This window comes from Equus caballus, chromosome 6 (assembly GCF_041296265.1).
Source record: "Equus caballus isolate H_3958 breed thoroughbred chromosome 6, TB-T2T, whole genome shotgun sequence".
Classification (NCBI taxonomy): domain Eukaryota; kingdom Metazoa; phylum Chordata; class Mammalia; order Perissodactyla; family Equidae; genus Equus; species Equus caballus.
The window spans coordinates 19,630,976-19,652,668 of NC_091689.1; the positions used below are offsets into that span (position 1 = coordinate 19,630,976).

Consider the following 21,693-nt stretch of genomic DNA (forward strand, 5'->3'; position numbering starts at 1 on the left):
CCCTTGCCCTCCTCCCCTGCACCTGTCCCCTCCTGCCACCCACCCACATTCCCCAGCCCTGGGGACAGAAGGCGCAGACACCAGAGCCAGCCAGAGGGACAGGATGGAGGGGCCTGTGGTAACACTGGGGCTGCTGGCCACCCTGGTCGTGTGTGGTAAGAGTGGGCATCACCCGCCCCGAGGGTCCCTCAGGATGCCCACCTGGGTCCCCCACTGCATGGTCCCCTCCTGCCCCCTCCCACAGGGTGCTTCCTCCAGCAAGAGGCCCAACTCCCCACTCCCGCTCTGCCATTTCTCCCTGGAGGGTCAGGCCACCAGGACCCCACTGCTGGGGAGTGGTGGGACTCCCCCTGCTCAGCCCAGCTCCATGGCCCAGCAGGACCGCAGGCCAGCTTCCTTCCTGGGCCCCCGCCCAGTGCCCCGTCCCTGTCCCCCCAACCCCAGGCAGCTGGGGCCTGAACGAGGAAGAGCGGCTGATCCGGCACCTGTTTGAGGAGAAGGGTTACAACAAGGAGCTCCGGCCCGTGGCGCCCAAAGAGCGGGGCGTGGAGGTCTCGCTGGCCCTCACTCTCTCCAACCTCATCTCCCTGGTGAGGGGCCCCTTTGTGGCTGGGCAGGGGACAGGAAGGCAGGGACAGCTTCCCGGAGGCCTGGCTGTCTCCCAGACCAGGATGGCCATGGAGGAAGCTTGAGGCCCCCGCCAGGCCCATGGCAGCTCCCCTCCCCAGGAAACAGGCCCTGGCTGCTCCCGATGACCCGTGCTGCCCACAGGCCTCCGGCTGACACCCTTCCCCTCCAACTTCAGCTCTGGGGTGCCCCCCATGTCACACTCATGACACGCTTCAGAGGCCATGCGCCCTCTCCCGACGGGGAGTGCTTGGGGCAGGAGTCTGGTTGGGCCACTGCCTGCCATGGTTTCCCCTGGGTGGCAGCCGGAAGGAGGCATCGGTGAATGTGTGCAGGGGTGGGGAGGAAGCATGGGGATGATGTGGACCCTGGGGGACAGTCCTCCTGTGTGATTACAGAAAGAAGTCGAGGAGACCCTCACCACTAACGTGTGGATAGAGCACGTAAGGAGAACACCCTACTCAGAGCGGGGGTGGGGGATAGGATGCAGGGCCCAGGCTCCCCTGTGCTCACTTCTGCTTGGGGATCCCCAGCCTGCCTCAGACACTGTCCTCCAGGAGGGGCTGGCTCCTCCCTATGGAGAAACCCCAGGCACAGCTGCCCTTCCCACCACCTAGATAGGGCCTTCCGGTAGATTAGGATTCTTCATCTATGGGAAAATTATCACAATATCCTGGTTTTATTAGAAGACATTCTCTGCTACCTATTAGAAGTTCATAATACAGATATAAATTTTCTCCATCCACTATGGAAATAGTGCTCCCTTAGTTGTGCAGTGCACATCATACACAGCTGTACATGACAGACTAGAGTCACCACTCTGTACCCACCTGCCCCAAACTCTTTTGTCACAGCTCTCAGACCCTGTGTAGTCTTCCCCCAGGGAAGTGGGCGAGGGGAGTGGGGGAGCCTGGACAACAGCAGAACCCACTGCTGACATTCTTTTCGGGCTTCCAGGGCTGGACAGATAGCCGACTGCAGTGGGATACCGAAGAATTTGGGAATGTCAGCATCCTGCGCCTGCCCCCTGACATGCTGTGGCTCCCAGAGATCGTGCTGGAGAACAAGTTGAGCCGCAGCCCTCCCTGGCCTCCCCTCCATCACTCCACCCGCCTTCCTTAAGCATCTTGAGCCACCCCTTCCAGCCCCAAGTTTCTGATGCCCCCCCCCCCCCACTGCCTCCCCCGGCCCTCACTGTGGCTCTTGTCTCCGTCCCCCAGCAATGATGGCTCCTTCCAGATTTCTTACTCCTGCAACGTGCTCATCTACCCCTCTGGCTACGTGTACTGGCTGCCGCCCGCCATCTTCCGCTCCTCTTGCCCCATCTCTGTCACCTATTTCCCCTTCGACTGGCAGAACTGCTCCCTCAAGTTCAGGTGCAGTCACTTCTCTGGTCTCCTGTCATCCCAGGGCACCAGGGCCTGGGGGAGGAGAATGACGCACCCTCAGGCAGAGGCCCCTGCTCTTTCCTGATTAGAGGCCCCTTCCCTCAGTACGGCCCCTCCCCAAGTGACCGCCCGTACTAGCTTCTCCCCCACCCTCTGCCCACTGCCCTCCCCAGTTCACTCAAGTACACGGCCAAGGAGATCACCCTGAGCCTGAAGCAGGAAGAGGAAGAGGGCCGCTCCTACCCCGTGGAGTGGATCATCATCGACCCCGAGGGCTTCACAGGTGCTGGGAGCAGCGGTGGGTGGGCGGGCAGGCCCCTCAGACACTCACCCATGGAGAGTCATGTCGACACCCCCCAGAGAGGCGCATGTGCGTACACACACCTGGGACACAGACACACAGGGACAGAGATGTGCAGACTGACACAGACGGGCCGACACACACCAACCCACAAACGCACACACATGCTCTCACCAACACAAAGCCAGTGTGTCAAAAGGAAAAGAAACCCAACTTGGGGGATTGTATGCCAAAGGCACAGACAGGCGCCAGTGCCCCACTTCCTCCCCTGCCCAGGCCAGAAGGGTCCCTGGGGATGGATGTAGCCCACAGATGAGGGGGGCGACTGGTCTTTCTAACCCCAGAGAGCCCCCATCCCCTGTCTGTGACCAGGCTCACATCTTTTATGGGCCCCCCCTGCTCCTCCTGCCCATCAGAGAACACCCACATCCCACTGGTCCCCAGGCTGCTGCACGATGTTTGGGAAGGGGCTTATCTCCCTGCCTTGTCATCCCCAAGACTCGTTATTTGAACCTTATGTGGCCTCAGCTTCTGTGTTTTCCAAGGAGAAAAAAAAAATCAGTCTCAGAGGAAAATTTCCCGCTTGCAGATCAAAACTTCTGTCCCAGCCCCCAGGGAAAGACACCCACAGACAGACCCTGAGCCCTCCTCTGCGCCTTCCTTAGGGCCCTGCAGGCAGGCCTGGCTGCTCCTGCAGTCCAGCTCATCTACCCAGCCCTCGCCCACCCCGGGGCCCCCTTGGCCCCCTTGCCTGGCCTGACCCCAAGGCATCCATGTGCCACCCCCAGAGAATGGGGAGTGGGAGATCGTGCACCGGCCGGCCAGGATCAACGTGGACCCCAGTGCCCCGCTGGACAGTCCCCACCGCCAGGACGTCACCTTCTACCTCATCATCCGCCGCAAGCCCCTCTTCTATGTCATCAACATCCTGGTGCCCTGCGTGCTCATCTCCTTCATGATCAACCTGGTCTTCTACCTGCCGGCCGACTGTGAGCCTCAGCATCCGCCCCAGCTCCCCGGCAACCTGGGGCAGCCTCACCTCCTCCCCACGGGCACCCAAGCATTGGCCACCCCAGCCCTGCCCCTTACCTCCTCCCGGGAACCAATGGGAGTCACCACTCCTGAGTCTCCTTGCTCAGGGTCCAGGCATGATGAGCATGTGGCCAGCCAAGGGGAGGGCTCTGTGACCCTGTCCGACATCCCCCAATTGGAAGGGCCCCTGGGGGTTCCATCCCTCGGGGACCTTACTTCTGCCTCTCATGATGGGCTTCCCAAGGACGCTAGGGAGAACCACTAGACTGTTCCTCTGTCAGAGCAGAGAGGGGATCTGTCATGGTCACCACTGTGTGACCGTGGGTCTGGCACACAGGAGGCCATCAGCTGTTGAGGCATGGGCAGATGACAGGGTCTCTAGGAAGCCAGGGCCTGGGGGCACGCAGTCAACACTCACCTAGTTCTGGAAGGACACATGTCATCTCTGCTCCCGTGGCTGCAGAAGATTTACCACGAGCCGGGCATAGCACATCCCAGGGACAAAGCGACGCAGCCCCTGGCAGACCAGGAGTGTGGCCTGGGGGTGGTGGGGTGGGGGAAGGTTTCCTGGAGGAGGCGGTGCTTGATCTGGAGATGGGGTGGGAGGCACACTGCAGATGGAGCAAGGGCGTGGGGTGGGGCGGTGGACCTGTGACCCAGCGGCCTCTGCACAGCGAGCTCAGGAGCTCAGGTGGAAAGAGCAGGGCGGTGCTGGGCTGGAGTCTCGGAGTGAAGGGCTGAGAGAAGGAGCGTTGTCCTGCTGGCATCCTGGGAGCTTCCTGTGCAGAGCTGTGATTCAGGAGGGCTGAGTGGCAGGGGATGGGCTAACTGACAACAGCTGGTGTTCCCTGAGCTCATACCCAGGGCCAGGCGAGCCATGAGGTTTAAGCCAGACTCTTTCACTTCATCCTGGCAACATTTAACAGTTGAGAGAACTGAGGCGCAGAGAGGTTAGGCTACTTACCCAAGGTCACCGAGCCAAGCCAGTAAGTAGCAGAGCCAGGATTTGAACCCAGGCCCTCTGACTCCATAGCCCATGATGTTAATCAGGGCACTATGGCACTGTGGACAGTGGTGCAGGGGCCACAGTGGGATGCTCTGGGCCCGGGCCCAGAGGTCGCAGCTAAGTCCGGGCTCCCCCAGGTGGCGAGAAGACATCAATGGCCATCTCAGTGCTCCTGGCTCAGTCCGTCTTCCTGCTGCTCATCTCCAAGAGGCTGCCGGCCACATCCATGGCCATCCCCCTCATCGGCAAGTGAGTGACACCCTGCCATGCCACGCCCCGTCTCGCCCAGCCCCTCCCCAGCCCGCCCCGGGGCTCCAGGCTGAGCATGTGCCCACAGGTTCCTGCTCTTTGGCATGGTGCTGGTGACCATGGCGGTAGTGATGTGTGTCATCGTGCTCAACATCCACTTCCGCACACCCAGCACCCACGTGCTGTCAGACGGGGTCAAGAAGGTGAGGGCTCTCGGCAGCCAAAGGCTGGAAACTGTCCCCACATCCCTCTGCGGTGAACTCACACAGGGGTGTGCGTATAAGTACCCCTGCTCCACACGCCTGCGTGGACGGCTCCCCCAGGTGTAATGTTACAGAAAGAAGCCAGACCCAGAAGAGCACAGACTGGCGATTTTCTTTCTACGACGTTCAAAATGGACCTTTAGTGCTAGAAGTCAGGAGGGTGGTTGCCTCTGGGGGAGGGTAGGAATTGATGTAGGGGAGGTGTGAGGGAACCCTTTGGGGATGATGTTCGATATCTTATCTGGAAGGTGTTTACACGGTTAAACACTTCTGTAAAACTTCACCTAGCTATATGCTGAAGATTTGCTCATACTCCTGTTTGTTATACCTCAATTAAAAAGGTGAGGACTGTGGGGCCAGGGGACCCAGGACGGGGCTGTCCTTGCTTCTCGGCCACTGCAGGGCCACCTGGCTGTTCTGGGACAGCTGAGGGTGGTTTAACAACTTTTGTGGGTTTTAAGCATTTTAAAAAGAGAGCTCAGCATTTGGGACATTTTTCTCACTTTTTTGTTTTTTATATATAATTCATTTTCAAGAAATGAGTTCTGCTCTGTGCTGTGAGTAATAGGGAGAGTTGGAAGCAATCTAAGTGTCCATCAGTAGGGGATCGGGGGATAACGACAGGGTCAGACTGGGGAGCATTTTGCGGCAGCCGGGGGTGGAGTCACAGATGTTTGGATGTGTGAAGGTTTGTAAATGGCCTTCCTGTGTCCCCCTGACCTGCTGCAGCTCTTCCTGGAGATCCTACCCGAGCTCCTGCACATGTCCCACCCGGCGGAGGACGGGCCCAGTCCAGGGGCCTTGGTCCGGAGGAGCAGCTCCCTGGGCTACATCTCCAAGGCTGAGGAGTACTTCTCACTCAAGTCCCGAAGTGACCTCATGTTCGAGAAGCAGTCAGAGCGGCATGGGCTGGCCCGGCGCCTCACCACCGCACGTGGGTCCCTGGTGGCCTGGGGCTTGGCCCATCCACGGGAGGTGCAGGGGGCAGGCCTCATGCCCACCTCTGGCTTGGTGTCCACAGGCCGGCCCCCAGCAGGCTCTGAGCAGGCCCAGCAGGAGCTCTTCAGTGAGCTGAAGCCAGCTGTGGATGGGGCCAATTTCATTGTCAACCACATGAGGGACCAGAGCAATTACAATGAGGTGAGTATCGACAGAATTGCCATGTATAGGTGTTCAAGTAGTACACTGATCAAGTGTATCCTATCTTAAGGGGCACAGTTGCCCTCAGAGACACATACCAACTTGGATGAGGGAGTTCACAGTGGGTGCAGATTTCAGGCCCCCCAGGGAGCACCAGCCCCTGACTAGAACCCCACAGCAGGACACTGGGCCAGGCACACAGGCTCACAGCTCTGCCCTGTCAAAGCCACACTCTGGGCATCCTTTAGGGTCCCTTCTTCCTCCCAGCTGCCAATAACTTTCTGTCCCTGCTTAACTCCGAACATTATTTGGACCCAGCCAGACATTTAAAAGGCAGCCCTATGTGGTTGTTCAATATTATACAACTTTTTAAAATTCTCTCTTGAGAAAGGGGTGCCTTTTTCCAGTTCACGGAGGAGTAGCAGCCAAGCGGAGCGGCCAGGAGGGGTGAAGGGGAGGTTGGGGGCCGCTCAGCCTTCCTCAGCCCCAGGGCAGAGACTCCTGGCGCCCACTCCACTCCAGCCCCCGGAGCCCTGCAGGAGTGGGGCGGGAGGCTGTGGCTCTGCTCTTGCTCTCCAGGACAGACAGAACGACGAGCTCTGCCTGTGGCTGGAGGGGGCTTGGGCTCTGGACCTGCGCTGGGGACACGCCAGCATGTCCATCGGCTGCAAGCCGGAGGAGGCCCCCATGGATACACGAGGCTGTGCCTCTGTCACTGGCCCCGGCTTGGGGGTGGGTCTGCAGTTTGAGGGCCCTCCTCACCCCACTGTCTCTGCCCTCCACCCCCAGGAGAAGGATAGCTGGAACCGCGTGGCCCGCACCATGGACCGACTCTGCCTGTTTGTGGTGACGCCCATCATGGTGGTGGGCACAGCCTGGATCTTCCTGCAGGGCGCCTACAACCAGCCTCCACCCCAGCCTTTCCCTGGGGACCCCTTCTCCTACCAGGAACAGGACAAGCGCTTCATCTAGACTGGGCCCACCTGGCCCAGCTCCCAGGGCAGCTTTGAGGGGGGCCCTTGGGCTGAAAGGGATGGGCCTGTGGGCTGTGGGGGAGTTGTGTGGACAGGGATGTCTCAGAGAGGAGAGGCCTAAGAGAGGAGAGGCTCCCTGGGGAGGCCAACTCCTAGCCCTGAGACTTGAGCCTGTTGGTCCTACAAGGCTGCAGCGGAGATGAGCCAGGCTTTCCTGAGACCAAGGGAGGGAGGGAGAGGCTGCAGTCCTCACAGCAGTTCCTTTGCAAATAGAGACAGGAGCCCCCAGAGAGGTCGGAGAGTGGACATCGGCTGTGGGGTGAGGCAGGACAATCTGGGGGGAGTCAAGGGGTGACTCAGGGGCCAGGGAGGATGCCACTCAGGCCTGCCTTTTGGGAGCCCTCTGTGAGCGGTCAGAAAGACAGAGGCCTCTTCTTGCCTCCCCCTCGCCCAGGTCAGGGTAGAGCGGGTGGCATCCTGTGCCTTCACTTCCCGGCTCCTCCAGCCACCCTTCTCTGGCCAGCCCCTCAGCCTCGGGCTTCTGAGGCCCCACCTGGAGCCGAGGTTGGGGGCACCTCCCTCTCCAGGCCCCTTAGGGAAGGAGGATTTTGGCAGAGGTGGGAGCACTGGGGTAGCAGAATGGCCTTGCCCAGCCCTTTCTGCCTTGGCCGCTCTGTCTGGGTCCCTCCAGGAAGCTGAGGACCAGGGTGGAAGCATCCAGAGACCAGAGGTCAGCCCATCAACCTCAGGTAACATGCGCCACCCTAGATCCCCAGAACTCAGCCCTCCCCCCAGGAGTGTCCCCTCTTGGGCACCTATCCCTCTTCCCCAAAGCAGGGCTGCCAGGCAAGATCTGGGACATACTTAGACTAAAAGGTTATTCATTGTTCATCTGAAATTCAAATTTCACTGGGCATCTTGCATTTTTATTTACTAAATCTGGCAACTCTGCCCCAAAGGGAGCCCCCACCAATCCTATCCCAAGGGCCTGAAGCTGAGGCTGCTGGAGCTGGGAGATGAGGTTCTGTGTGGTAGCCTGCCTCCAGGATGGCCCCAGTGATCCCCAACTCCTGGTATTCACATCCTTGTGTGGTGCCCTCCCACACTGTGCCAGGATTGGTCTGTGTGACTGACAGAATGAGGCGGAAGTGATGGTATGTCACTTCTGAGATTAGGTTATAAAAGACATTGCACTCCAACCTCTCCCTCTCTTGCTCTCGCTCCCTCATTGTCACTCTCAATTGGATCTCTCCCTTTGGGGAAGCCAGCTGGCATGATAAGCAGCCCCACAGAGAGCCCCCAGGGCAAGGAACAGAGGCCTCCTGCAGGCAGCCATGGGAGTGAACTTGGAAGTGAATCCGCCAGCCCCAGCAGAGCCTTCAGATGAGATCACGGCCCCATGAGAGTCCCTGAGCCAGAACTGCCCAGCTACGCTGCTCCTGGGTTCCTGGCGCTCAGAAACTGTGTGAGATAATAAATGTTTGCTGTTTCAAGAGACAAAGTTTTGGGGTAGTTTCTTACACTTGCAGTGTGACCTTCGGTGAGCCTCTCCTCATCTCATAACTTCAGTTTTCTCATCAGCAAAATGTGTTTAAAATAAATCCCGCTCATGGGGTGTTGTGAAAATCAAATCTGTTAGTAGGTGTAAGGGTGCTTACGTGTGTCCTGCAAATTTAAGGGGTGGTTGTTTAACTCACTCCTCATTTGTGGGCCTGAGTCACAGAGGATGGCCCGTGGGGCCCCCACCGGGGTCTCCTGCATCCACACCTGATGACAGAGAGGACTACAGCAGGTGCAGAGGGCCCGATTATTCACCTACCGAGGTACAGACAGACTTAAGGTCTTCACAGCTCAACCCATTTCCCTCAGAAGGAATCGGTGGCCTCATGGGCTCAGGTATACAGAAGGTGAGATTTTTAGTCTTTCGGTAGAACAGAGGGAAAAGACAAATCATTTAAAACCAAAAGTGACCCTAGTTACTTCTGCCTTCCATATGAACCGTCCACAAATTCAAGGTACAAATCTTTAATTTTTTCTCTCTCAGCAGGAAAACTAGCTTGGACTTACATCCATCAGATGAGCAGGAAGTCCAGGCCTTCCCTGGAATCATCCGTTAACTCCAGGAGAGTCCCTCTCACGCACAGAGAGGGCCTCAATCAGATCCCTCGGCCACTGGCATTGCTTCTCTCTGCCACACGATGGCGCTGTTGGCAGCGGGTCTTATAAGCCCACGTCCAGGCAAAGCCTCAGTTGAGTCAGGCGGTGCTCAGGTGGTGTGAACCTTCCAGAGAAGACAACCCCAAAATGCCGCACCCGACCAAGGGTGCCTCTTGTGCACATGCCCAGGGTCACACAGCACCCACCACAGCACTCCAGCCCCAGGGTGCTGTCAGGACGGTCCACTCTCTGGATGACTTGGGACTCTATCTCCTTCCCTCCTAAGGAAGCCACACCCCCAGGGACCAGCATCCTGTGAAGTGAAAGGGTGTCCCTACACACTGCCCCCAGGCCAGCCGGGCTACCCACCCTCTTTCAAAGGACAATTAATCCGTTAGGAACACCCTCGGCTGCAAGGAGCGGATAACCTAGAACTCTGGTTTAAACAAATAAGATTTCCTCTTCCTCACATAAGAATGGTGAGGTGGGTTCCCTCATTGGCTCAGCTGTCCCACAAAGCTATTAGGGACCCAGGCTCTGTGTCCTCTGCCCAGCCCTACCTCCTTGGCCTGTTGGCTTTGTTCTCATGCTTGTTGCCCCAAGTTGCAAGCTGACTACTACAGCTCCATACATCATATCTATGTTCAAGGCAGTCAAGGGGCCAGCCATTTCCAACCCCTTTTATCAGGAAGCAAAAGCTTTTCCCTGAAGCCCCTCAGCCAACTTCTGCAAATATCCCATTGGTCAAGATAATATCACGTGGCCTCCCCTGTCTGCAAGGGAGCCAGCACTGGTGGTCTAGTGGGTAAGATTCAGTGCCTTCACTGCCAGGACCAAAGTTTGTTTGCTGGTCAGGAAACCACACCACCCATCTGTCACTTGTCACACTGCGGTGGCTGCATGTTGCTGTGATGCTTAAAGCTCTGCCACGGGTATCTCAAACACCGGCAGGGTCACCCATGGTGGACAGGTTTCAGCGGAGCTTCCAGACTAAGACAGACTAGGAATAAGGACATGGCCACGCACTTCTGAAAAAACTGGCCATGAAAACCCTTTGAATAGCAGCAGAGCATTGTCTGATACAGCGCCGGAAGGGGAGAGGACGGAGCAAAAGACCAGGCAGGGTTCTGCCCGGCTGTGCACAGGGTCACTAGCAGTCAGAATCAACTCCACGGAAAATCTCCTCTTAATACATCCCATACCTCTCCCCTAACCCCTCCAGCGCGGAAACCATCACCCCTCTAAGATGATGCCCCCTCCTGAGAACACCCAGAAGGGTTCTCAGCCTCTCTCCCAGAGCAGAGAGAAGGGGAGAAAACAGGAGTTTAAATCTTCACACACAGGGAGGTGGCATAATTCAAACCAGAGGGAAGTCAGTCTCCATAGTCTTCCTTTTCCTTCCCAAACACTTGTGGGAGAAGGGAAAGGAAGGTCAGAAACGTCAGAACATCAGCAGGGCCACCTATGCCTGGGGCAGTGCCGCGGGTGCAGGCGGACAGGTGCTCCATATTTAGCAGAAGCCATTAATGATCTTTGACAAAGTGTGGTATTGGAGGGTGTAGAGAAGGGAAGAGATATTGCTCTGCAAAACAGGTGAGGGAATTGAGTCTGGGGGGCACCAGAGGACAAAGTGGGGAGAAGGAGCTGTTGGTTTTGGAAATTCCAAAGCAAGTGGGCGAAGCTTGGGGGTGGTGCAGTCAAGAAAAACAGTGTAGGGCCAGAGCAGGACTGAACACAAAGGCGAGCCACCCACAGCGTAACTCAGTGAGAGCAGATGACCAGGAAGGCAGCTGCCACCACTAGCGTCCCCCCGCCCAAGTCCTGGGGAGGACAGGAGGGACTTGTGGCCCTGCTGCAGGAGGAGGGTCTGAGCCAACCTCTCTTGGATCTCCAAGGACTGGGCATGTCAGCTGACTGCTGGTTTACTGACACATTGAAATGCCACGGACATCACCTGTTTGTGGGGAGGGGGACACGTCCTCAGATGGTGCATTCCCTCCAGCCCTCAAAGGCCTCCACCACCTGTCCCCCAGAATGCCGAAGGGGGGAGTGGCTCAGATGGGAACCTGCATTTTCTGTCTTGCCCACGTACTAGGACACGCTGACCTGTTTGCTTGGCATACTTAGTCAGAAGACAGGTGGCCTGAGCCTGTGGCCACGGCTGGCAGCAGGGCCCTGGGCTCCTAGATCAGCCTCAGCTACACCCTTCCCCTGACCACAAACCAAAAAGTAGATGGAACTTGTTTTCCAGCCCTTCTGGGTCCCCTCATCTGACTCTCCAGGGGCCACAACCTCGATCTTGTGTGCCTGCCCCACTGGACTGTGAGTTCCCGTGAGGAGCTCAGACTTATCCTTGGGTCCCGCCAGCCTAGTGTTGTGCCTGCCACATGCTGGGGACTCCATAAGTCAGTGCATGACTTAATTAATTCTGAGGCCCCCCTCAGGAGCCTCTGTTCAGGGGCTATTCTATTTATAAGAGCCCCGAGTTCCACAACTTTCTCAGCCTTCCTTCCTTCAAAGCTTACCAGGCCCATGACCCATGCCTCAGAGATTGGGAGGACCCTGACCTGGCGTCCTAATTTGCATTAAGGTGTCAAAACCTCGGGGGCATAATGCATCTTTCTATAGGCATTTTACTCTCCAGTGTCTTGGCCCAGTGGAGTAACCCATGAAGATGTCAGGCTGGTGGGAGAGGTTTGGGGTCTTCAACTATGTCACAGAGCAACTCAGGTACAAACGATGCTTACCCAACGCTTCACACCTCCTCCATCCTGACCCACTGGAGGGAGCAGGAGGAGGGAGCCAGCCTCACACTCTGCCTTCTCTCCCACAGTTATCTGTCTCTGGCCATGTCCTCAGTCCCCCAGCTGAAAGATGGATGGGAGAGTTGGAACGACTGAGTCTGAGAGTGGGGATGGCAGCTGGACCATCTCTGTTGGGGCAGACAGGGCCCCTCTGTCCCCTCCCCAGCCCAGGCAACCTGAGCCTGGCATTGTGTCCATCCTGGAACAGCTGACAGTGCTGTGGTCAGACAGCTGGTGGGGCTGGGCCGGGCTGGCCAGGCTGGCTGGGGTGGGAGTGTGGGTTGTTACATGAGACTCAGAGTCTGCATCTCTCTACCCCTGCCCTGCGGAGCTACAGTCCATCCTGTCACTGCCTGGAGCTGTGGCACCATGCACAGGGGCCAGGGGCCGCTGCTCCTCCTGCCACTGCTGGCTGTCTGCCTGGGTACGGACACAGGGGTTCGGGGGCCCGGGGAGGCCAAGAGCAGGGGTCCACAGCCTCCAGGGATGGAGGGTCTGGAGGGCTACTGGAGCCTGCCCCCCAACCCTAGCTCCCTGCTTCTCCACGTCACACCCTCCCGTGGCCTCCCTCTCTTTCTGCCCCGAAGCCCCTGCACCCAGCCTCACCGCCGTCTGTTGCAGGAGCCCAGGGCCGGAACCAGGAGGAGCGTCTGCTCGCGGACCTGATGCACAACTACAACCCCCATCTGAGGCCCGCCGAGCGCGACTCGGATGTGGTGAACGTCAGCCTCAAGCTCACCCTCACCAACCTCATTTCCCTGGTGAGCCGCAGGCCTGGAGGGTGGCAGGGGAGAGGGGACCAGCACACCTGGGCCCTGGGACCTGCTGGGGAGAGGAGGGAGCTGGCTCCAGCAGCCAGGATGGGGGAAGACCCCACAGGGGAGAGCCTGGGGAGTTGGAAAACTCCCATGTGGGCTGCCCAAGAGGCTGGGGTCCTGTAGGACCCAAAGGTGGCCTATAGGGACTAACATCTGGGGAGGGCAACTGATGGGGGCTCAGCCCTCTGTTCTGCACCCCCAGAACGAGCGAGAGGAGGCCCTCACCACCAATGTCTGGATAGAGATGGTAAGAGGCCACCCGCTGCCCTCTATCAGGCCCCCCACCCTGGGGCTCCGAGGCCCTCAGAGCTGCCTGTTCCCCTGCACTCACATCCCTGCCTCTCTGTCCCCCTGGGCTGGACCCCCTTCCTGGGGGCGATGTAGCAGAGAGAGGGGCCTGTCCACCCCCTCCCCCTGCAGCAGTGGTGTGACTACCGCCTACGCTGGGACCCACAAGACTACGAGGGCCTGTGGGTGCTGAGGGTGCCGTCGACCATGGTGTGGCGGCCGGACGTGGTGCTGGAGAACAAGTGAGGAGGGGCCGCAAGCAGGGGTGGGGGGACAAAAGGGCACAAGGGCAGGGCCCAGCAGGACAAGGAGAGGCTCTGGGGGAAGAGACAGCGAACAGAGGGTGCAGCCTGGGCACCCGGCGGGGGCTGGGAATACGAGACGGAGCAGGTGCTGAGGGTGGGCCAGGGCCCTGATTCTAGACCTGGCTCCATCACCTCTGGGCTGGGCAGCTTGGGGGGGCTGCACCCTCCCTCTCACACGGGGATGAGAAGAGCACCTACAGAAGCCATCAGGGTCAATGGGACAGGCTGGAAAAGTGTGGCCCTCCGGCTCCGGCACCATGCAAGAGCTTGACAGAGGCTGGTGGCTCTTGTGACCATTACTGGAGCTGGAGAAGGCAGCGGTATTAGGAAGCTGGCTGAGGGAACCTGGTGGGGTGGGCATGGCAGGGAGGTTGCTGGGGGAGGGAGCGGTTCCTGTGGCCAGTGGGGACCAGGCAGGGGCGTGGTGGGCTGGGCAGGGTTGGTGTCCCCATGTCCCATCCACAAGGGCGGAAGGCTGCTCTGGGGAAAGAGTCTCAGCCAAGCCGGGGCTGTGAGGGTGTGAGCCCCCAGCCCATGGCCTGGCCTGTGCACAGTGTGGACGGCGTGTTCGAGGTGGCCCTCTACTGCAACGTGCTCGTGTCTCCGGATGGCTGCGTCTACTGGCTGCCCCCCGCCATCTTCCGCTCCTCCTGCCCTGTCTCTGTCACCTACTTCCCCTTCGACTGGCAGAACTGCACCCTCATCTTCCAGTGAGGCCATTTACTGGGGGGGAGGAGCTGCTCTAAGAGGGGCCCTGGCTGGGTGGGGGACATGAGGCTTCTGGCCATGGACCTGGCTCCACCTCTCTGGGGCCTCTGTGCCTGTCTCAGGCCCAGACCTTGAAGACACCCACATCCCTTCCTGCTAAGCCCCAGTCCCCTCACTCGTCCTCTTTCACTGCCTCAGTTTCCCTATCTGTGCCCCAAGGGGAGAAATTAATGTCCAGGGTAGGTGGGTGAGGAGGCATACACACGCCCATGACATACGTGAATGCACACACACAAGACCCCTACACCCTATAGCCCCACGGAGAGGCAGGGCCTTCTCTGCTTTCTCATGTACAAATGGGGGAAAGAGGTCCGGGTGAAGGTTTTCCCATATTTTTGAGGAGCAGTCTTTTTACAAGGAAAACTTGCAGGGAGATCCTCCCCATAAACAAAGTCAAGAGATACAGACTGTTCTATGTTCTAACCATTGGCCCCTCCTGCCCTGGAGGCAGTGGGAAGAAGGAACACACAGTGGCCCTGAACTAGTTTTTTCTTTTTTCAAAGATTGGTACCTGAGCTAACAACTGTTGCCGATCCTTTTTTTTTCTTTTATTCTTCGCCCCAAAGCCCCCCAGTACATAGTTGTATACCCTAGTTGTGAGTGCTTCTGGCTGTGCTATGTGGGATGCCGCCTCAGTATGGCCTGATGAGCGGTGCCACGTCTGCGCCCAGGACCCAAACCGGCACAACCTTGGGCTGCCGAAGCAGAGCGTGCAAATTTAACCACCTGGCCGCAGGGCTGGCCCCAGGCCCTGAACTCTTGACATCTTGCGACCACACTGAGCCGCAGCCTACTGGCCCTTCAACTCAAACTTCCCCGGACCCCAAAGAGCTGGAATTCCTCTCCCACATCTCATTGCCAGAGTTTTGTGGAGAACCGGCAAATTCTTGGCTGCACTTTTTGTTTTGTGTTTTTTTTGCTGAGGAAGATTAGCCCTGAGCTAACATCTGTGCCAATCTTCCTCCATTTTACATGTGGGTCACCTGCCACAGCATGAGTGGTGTAGGTCAGTGCCCAGGATCCAAACTCGAGAACTGCGGCCACTGAAGTGGAGTGCACCAAACTCAACCACTACGCCACGGGACCAGCCCCTTGGCTGCACTTTTTGAAGCAAGACTGCTCACAGTTGCCCTTAGATGACCGTCTCTGTGGCCTCACGGTTGGGTCTACCCACTCACAGATTTCTCCTCTTTCCCTCCCCATCTCCCAGGTCCCAGACCTACAGCACCAACGAGATCAACCTGCACCTGAGCCAGGAAGATGGCCAGACCATCGAGTGGATTTTCATTGACCCCGAGGCCTTCACAGGTAACCTCCACCCAGGGTGCTTGCTGGACCCGGCTGCGAGGACAGGGCCAGGCCAAGATCTTGCCCCCTCCCACGTAACTCAGATGAAAACTACAGTCAACCATAAAATATATTCTTTCAAGGGCCCAAAAAGTTCTGGTTTTCCCCATGATAATTACTCCAGTTGTGGGGGAGGGAGATCAAGTATCCAGTCTTGCCCCCGCCCCGACCCCCATGTCTGTCCCTCCATGGCGCTCCTTCGGGCACACACCGGCTGCCCTGCAGCTGGGTCACGTGGGCTGCGGGGTCTGCCCTGGCCACACTCTCCGTGCCCATGCCGGCCTGCTGCCCGCAGAGAACGGGGAGTGGGCCATCCGGCACCGGCCAGCCAAGATGCTGCTGGACGCGGGGGCAGCACCGGCCGAGGGGGCGGGTCACCAGAAGGTGGTCTTCTACCTGCTCATCCAGCGAAAGCCCCTTTTCTACGTCATCAACATCATCGCACCCTGCGTGCTCATCTCCTCCGTCGCCATCCTCATCTACTTCCTTCCTGCCAAGGGTACCTGCAGCCTGTGGGAGGGGAGCCATGACCCTGGCCAGCAGGACAGTGGGGAGCTGGGAGGGCACAGAGGGGCACCACCACCTGAGACTGGGGACACTGGGCTCCTTGGGGGGTGGGGGAACATGCCCCATGGCAGGGAGGTTGAGAGCTGCTCTGATGGCCTCTTGGTCATGGTCAGCGGGTGGCCAGAAGTGTACTGTCGCCATCAACGTGCTCCTGGCCCAGACCGTCTTCCTCTTCCTTGTGGCCAAGAAGGTGCCCGAGACCTCTCAGGCGGTGCCACTCATCAGCAAGTAAGCCTGGTCCTCACACCTGCCCCCTGCTGCCTTCTCTCCCTTCTCGAGAACTCCGGGCACTGCCCTCCTGCCATGCCCACCCCCACCATCCTCAGTGCCAGTCCCTCATCCCAAGGGACTAGGGGGAGCTGCTGCTAAGGGTGGGGGTGGCATCTGGGGAAGGAGTGCCGAAGGGCCAGCCCTACCGCCTGCCCACCCCACCCTGGCAGGTACCTGACCTTCCTCCTGGTGGTGACCATCCTCATTGTCGTGAATGCTGTGGTCGTGCTCAACGTGTCCTTGCGATCCCCACACACGCACTCCATGGCCCATGGGGTCCGCAAGGCAAGGCCCCTCCCTGTCCATTCCAGCATCCTCCTGCCCTGTCCACTCATCTTCCTCTGCACCCGTCTGTTATGTTACTCACCCGCCACATTCAGCAGCAAACCTGCCCTGTGTGTATCTTGAAGCATGCACCATATGGGTTAATAATAATATCGAGCGCTTACTATGTGGTAGGTGTACTATGCATACCAAAATATTTAATCTTCATAAAACCTCTGCAAAGTGGGTATTAGTAGCATCTCCATTTTACAAATGAGGAAACTGAGGCACAGAGAGGTTGAGTAGCTTACCCAAGGTTGCATGGCTAGAAAGTGGAGGCAGCAGGATTCTGTCCAGACAGGCTCCAGAGTCTGTGTGATCTGCAGCTCACCTACAGCAGTCAGATGGGTCCTGTTGCAAATGCAGATTCCCAGGCCCACCCCAGGCAGCCTGGGCCAGAATAGCAGAGGTGGGGCCCAGGAACCTGTTTGTAACACGTGCCCTGGTGATTTTGGTGTGCACAGAAGTTTGGGGAACCAGGCCTAGGGTCTGGCACAGAACAGCTGAGCCGTATAGGGCCAGGCCATTGCCCCTCACAAGCTGCCTCTGGGCCCCCAGCCCTTCTCCTTCTGCTCCGAAGCCCAGCCTAGCTGCCCAAACGCCCAGGTCTGCTGGCTGCTGAGCTAAGCCACCTGGAACGTCCCTCTCCAGGTGTTCCTGCAGCTCTTGCCTCAGCTGCTGCGGATGCATGTTCGCCCGCTGGCCCCGGCAGCAATGCAGCACGCCTGGCCACGGCTACAGAATGGCCCCTCCTCGCCGTGGCCAATCACAGCTGGGGAGGAAGGGGCCCTCTGTCTGCCTCGCAGCGAACTCCTCTTCCGGCAGCGGCAGCGCAACGGGCTGGTGAGGGCAGCACTGGAGAAGCTAGGTGAGGCAGGGGCGTGACACACTAGGGACACTCCTCCCCAGGGACTCCAGACGGGGAGGGCTGTCTGTTGGCCAAGGTGCCAGGCACAGCAGATGACTGTTGGGCAAGTGTCCAGGATGGGAGACGGAGGCTGGAGTCCCTAAGGAGAGGCCACCTTCTCCAACTGTTTATTCTACATTCTACTCCCAAACCTTACCCTCTCGCCTCACCAGAGAAAGGCCCAGAGCCGGGGCAGAGCCAGGAGTTGTGTGGCAGCCTGAAGCAGGCCGCCCCGGCCATCCAGGCCTGTGTGGAAGCCTGCAACCTCATTGCCCATGCCCGGCGCCAGCAGAGTCACTTTGACAGTGTAAGCCAGTCCAGGGGTGGGGTCAGGAGTTGAGTACCTGGTGAGGGATTTGGACTTGAGCTGGGGACAGAACGAGTGGGGTGGCCATGGGAGGGCAATGGGATGGAAAAAGTGGAGTTGGGAGTGGCGACGGGGAGGGACATCGGGGCCAGAGGACCATGGAAGAAGCCAGATTGAGGCACGGAAGTAGGTGAGAAGGGACCAAAGAAATGGAGAATGGAGGCCTGCTGGATGGCCAAGGATGGTACGGGGATCGAGGGTGGGCTTTGTGTCACCGCTGGTCATCCCACACCCTGCCTCCCATCCTCAGGGGAACGAGGAGTGGTTCCTGGTGGGCCGTGTGCTGGACCGTGTCTGCTTCCTGGCCATGCTCTCCCTCTTTGTCTGTGGCACTGCTGGCATCTTCCTCATGGCCCACTACAACCGGGTGCCCTCCCTGCCATTCCCTGGAGACCCCCGCTCCTACCTGCCCTCACCTGACTGAGCCAACCAATTGAGGCTAGCCATGCGGAGTCTTATCAGCTGTGTTCTGCTGCTGTGGTCACGAGGGTGCTCTTTGGGAAGTGCCACATGTGAGCCAACCAGCCCTGAGAAAAGCTGGAGAAATAAAGAGACAGAGCAGGAGTCCTGGAGTGGTTGGCGATGGGCTGTGGGCAGGATGTGCTGGGGGTCAGCATCCATGTGACATTGGCCAGCTAGTCCTGGCACTCCCCTCACTTCAGCAAAGCATTATCACCCCGCTATCATTTCTGAAGCCCTAAGGACTCTGTTTTGTATGCCGTCCCCAACTAGGCAAGGTCCTATCCCTCCAAGCCTGGGCCTCCCTTCCCTTTTATGAGTTTCCCATAGGCTCCTAAAGGAGGAAAATCAAGAGAGATGTGACACCTCCAACTGGCACCTCCCTCCCTCCCCTGCCTTCTGGGAGCTGTAAGCACCCAATACTCACCTGGGCCAGTGACCTTTCCACTCATGCACATTTTGTCATTGATCACAGAAGATTTCACAAGTTTTATCTTTCCTCACTGTTAAGAGCTTATCCTACCACGGACAATCAAGAGTCACTATTCCCCCATGTTTGAGATGGGCAAATTGGGGCCCCCCCAAGAAAGGGGCTTCCCAGAACACTGGTGGCTAAATAAGGTTTGGAGTCCAGAATTCCTGACTCAGGCACAATCTTAGACACTATGGCCTGGAAAATGGACCCCTCTTCCTTCTCTTCTCAAAGGCCAGGGCGTCTGCAGTGGTCTCAAAGGACGGTTAAGACAAGGATGAGCTAGGCAGGGAGCCTGGGAGGTGACAGGGAACCGCTGGGCTCTGCCTCCCAGGAGGAGACCCTGACCAGCCTCCCTTGGCTCCATTTAGGAAACAAGGCCTGCTGAGGTCTTCCTGGGAGAAGCAAGGCCCTGCTTTGAGAGTACAGCTGGGGCCTGAACTCTGTTGGTGACAAGACAGCTTGGGCAAGTCATCTGTGCTCCTTGAGCCTCTGTTTCCTCGTCTGTAACTATGGGCACAGATGTCAGTTCTTAGCTACCCTCATCACAGGATCAAAGGTGCAGGGGGGCGATTCAAAATGTGAAAAGTGCCACATAAAGACCTGATAACGGGACATTGCTTGGGGACAGGGGAGCGGACCCGGGAAATGCCACCCCCTCTTCCCCAAATACAGGGTTGCTGGCTTTGGGGGTCAATCTACCAGCAGGTTCATTTCATTTATTCCAGTGAGTGTGTGTGTGGAGCAGAGACTTAGTCCAGATCCGGAAGGCACTCTGATGCGGGTGGGACCATCTCTGGTTCCCGTAAGCCTCTTACTAGCTTTGTCACCCGGGCTGAGTCCCTCAACCTCTCGGCCTGTCTCGGAGGGCGGAGATCAGCTCTGTAGCTCCTGGCACAAGGAAGCACAGATTAACGTCAGCTGCAGCTTATCGAGGGCTATTGTGTGTAGCGCCCGACACTGAAGATCTCGTTCAATCCACACGGCACCCTGAAAAGGCAGGTACTGTAGTCTAGCATCGCCAGGACCCAGGAAGGGACAGCCTCGGGGAGGCTGAGAGAGTCCCGGACCGCGCAGCCCGCACTGGGGGTGGAGCCGGGATCTGTCCCAAGCAGAGTCCAGAGCCCGCGGCTGCCCCGTTCTCCGAGCCCGCCAAGGGACGGGCTCAGGACGCGCTCTCTCGGGTGGGGAGCGCTATTTTGGAGCCGCCGGGCGGGCGGGAGGCCGACAGGGACAGAAATGGAGACACCTGACTCCAGCAGCACAGCCGGCTGCCAAGCCCAAGCGCCTCCGCGCAGACGCCCCGGGGGAGTGTCCCAGGATACCCGCCCCCCGCCGGGCCCGCGCGCCGACGTTCCGCTGAACCCAGCGCCACCGGAAGTGGCCGGACCCTAGGCGGAGGGACCTGGGGGAGCGGAAGTCACTCCGTGAGGCAGTGGGGACTGCGGCGGCGAGAGGATGAACAACAAGTTCGACGCGTGAGTGGCGCATGGCCGTCCCCCGGGGCCCCTTCCCCCAACCGTTCCCCGCGCCTCCGCGGGGCCCGCGGCGGCGCACACTCTGCGGCCCCGGCCTCCCTCCCGGGCTCGGGCTGCTGGCCGGCTCCGGCCCAGGCAGCCGGCAGGGAGGAGGGGGCTGGGAAGCGGGGTGCAGGGGTCCCAGGGACCCCAGGCCGTCCGGACTGAGGGCGAAGCGCGGGGGCCGAGGGAGAGGTGACCGTGCCGCCCGGAAGGAGCTTTCGGACGCCCCGCCCCTGCGGGTGCGGTGGCCGGCGGCGTGGAGGGGCGGAGACCTGGGCGGGTTGGGGGTTTCTGCAGCCTGGCCTCCCGCCCCTGAAGCCAGCCTTCCTTGCACGCTCATTCTGGCCTGGGCAGGTCGCCTCTCCTGTGAGGCTCAGTTTTCTTCTCTGCAAAGTGGGCACGGTCACAGAACCCGTGTCGTAGAGTTGTGAAGATGCAGTGAGGGAATGTGGCTGCTGCGCTGCACTGCGCAGCGGCGGCTTAGTTAGGGAATCGTCAGCGTCTTCTGAGACTTCTTCCTACTTCCTTTCTCCTCCCCCTCCTTTCTCTTCCAGCCCTCTCCTAGGGCTGCTCCGTTTCCTGCCTAACGGGTTTACTTGTCATTGCCCCTTTCTGCGCTTGTCTGTGTACCCTCTCTGATGACTAGTTCCAGTAGCAAACAATTCGGAGGTGCAGAAAGGAAATGCAAAGTATTTTTGCATCTTTCCCTCCAGCGATTCTATCTTGAGGTACATTATATTCTTAGCTCTTCCCCAGTAGTCTGGTAAATCTGCTTCTCTTCCAAAGACCTAGATTTCCAGTCCCAAACCCACCAGCTCCCAGTTACCTGACAGCAGAGAAGTTACCCAGTCTCTGAGCTATTGTTACTCAAACCTCACTAGTGGTTAGTGGCCTGCTGCTGCACTGGGGTGTAATAAGGATCAAATCACATTCAGCAGTGCTTAAAGGTTCTTTGTAAATTGCTAAATAGTGAAGTATAAATGTCAAGTGGAGTTACTGTATTAGCATAGGTTGTGACCCACTGCTGCTGATGGGAAATTGGGGATTTTTCCAGTACAGCAGGTGCTGGTGTGCAAATTCAGGGGTCCTGGATTCCAGCGGTGCAGGCAGCTCCTCAGGACTGGCTCCTGGCTGCTGAGAGGGCTCAGCTGCTTGAACACAGTCTTTGGCGGAGCACTTCTGGAGCCTGCTGCTTAGCTGAGCCGATCCCTGTACTAACCTGCTCTGTTGTCATGCAGCCTGCAACACCTGGCTCCAGACCTAAGGCCCAGCACAGTGGTGCTTTCTGCCAAGCCTGTACCCCTTCCTCCACTGAACTAAACAAATCCAAATTTCATTTT

The 21,693-nt window shown here is 58.5% G+C and overlaps 3 protein-coding genes across 6 annotated transcripts in view; all 3 read left to right on the forward strand.

The window, feature by feature from the left end:
* The first annotated feature begins 68 nt into the window (after positions 1-68).
* Positions 69-8,481, forward strand: CHRND (cholinergic receptor nicotinic delta subunit). The gene is made up of 12 exons (XM_001495516.6): positions 69-155; positions 445-590; positions 1,026-1,070; positions 1,585-1,694; positions 1,848-2,003; positions 2,189-2,298; positions 3,105-3,305; positions 4,492-4,603; positions 4,692-4,806; positions 5,596-5,800; positions 5,888-6,006; positions 6,796-8,481. Exons 1-12 carry the CDS (start codon positions 104-106, stop codon positions 6,976-6,978), a joined length of 1,554 nt encoding a protein of 517 aa, XP_001495566.2. The 5' UTR covers positions 69-103; the 3' UTR covers positions 6,979-8,481.
* A 3,614-nt stretch (positions 8,482-12,095) lies between these two features.
* CHRNG (cholinergic receptor nicotinic gamma subunit) lies at positions 12,096-18,466 on the forward strand. 2 transcript variants are annotated; one of them, XM_001498787.5, is made up of 12 exons: positions 12,096-12,365; positions 12,563-12,702; positions 12,962-13,006; positions 13,180-13,289; positions 13,907-14,062; positions 15,331-15,428; positions 15,763-15,966; positions 16,148-16,262; positions 16,475-16,589; positions 17,280-17,496; positions 17,709-17,842; positions 18,153-18,466. In XM_001498787.5, exons 1-12 carry the CDS (start codon positions 12,230-12,232, stop codon positions 18,324-18,326), a joined length of 1,644 nt encoding a protein of 547 aa, XP_001498837.3. In that variant the 5' UTR covers positions 12,096-12,229; the 3' UTR covers positions 18,327-18,466. The 2 variants fall into 2 exon arrangements, with proteins under 2 accessions (XP_001498837.3, XP_070125566.1); XM_070269465.1 differs by having other exon boundaries at positions 15,331-15,966.
* Positions 18,467-18,850: 384 nt separating this feature from the next.
* The window catches only part of EIF4E2 (eukaryotic translation initiation factor 4E family member 2), a 29,502-nt gene continuing 26,659 nt past the window's right edge, over positions 18,851-21,693 (forward strand). For 2 of the 3 annotated variants that reach the window (XM_005610719.4, XM_005610720.4), the window contains exon 1: positions 18,851-20,311. In XM_005610719.4, coding sequence (XP_005610776.1) covers positions 20,292-20,311 — 20 coding nt within the window. In that variant the 5' untranslated portion in view covers positions 18,851-20,291. 3 annotated transcript variants of the gene reach the window in all.

What these genes read in the sequence shown, in the direction of transcription:
- CHRNG (XM_070269465.1), top strand. Translation starts at nt 12,230, where the DNA reads ATGAGACTCAGAGTCTGCATCTCTCTACCCCTGCCCTGCGGAGCTACA. An exon ending in GACGTGGTGCTGGAGAACAA is followed by an intron (nt 13,290 to 13,906) that starts GTGAGGAGGGGC and finishes GCCTGTGCACAG; the next exon opens with TGTGGACGGCGTGTTCGAGG. An exon ending in GGCAGCACTGGAGAAGCTAG is followed by an intron (nt 17,497 to 17,708) that starts GTGAGGCAGGGG and finishes TCGCCTCACCAG; the next exon opens with AGAAAGGCCCAGAGCCGGGG.
- CHRND (XM_001495516.6), top strand. Translation starts at nt 104, where the DNA reads ATGGAGGGGCCTGTGGTAACACTGGGGCTGCTGGCCACCCTGGTCGTG. An exon ending in GGCCACCCTGGTCGTGTGTG is followed by an intron (nt 156 to 444) that starts GTAAGAGTGGGC and finishes CCCCAACCCCAG; the next exon opens with GCAGCTGGGGCCTGAACGAG. An exon ending in TGTCAGACGGGGTCAAGAAG is followed by an intron (nt 4,807 to 5,595) that starts GTGAGGGCTCTC and finishes GACCTGCTGCAG; the next exon opens with CTCTTCCTGGAGATCCTACC.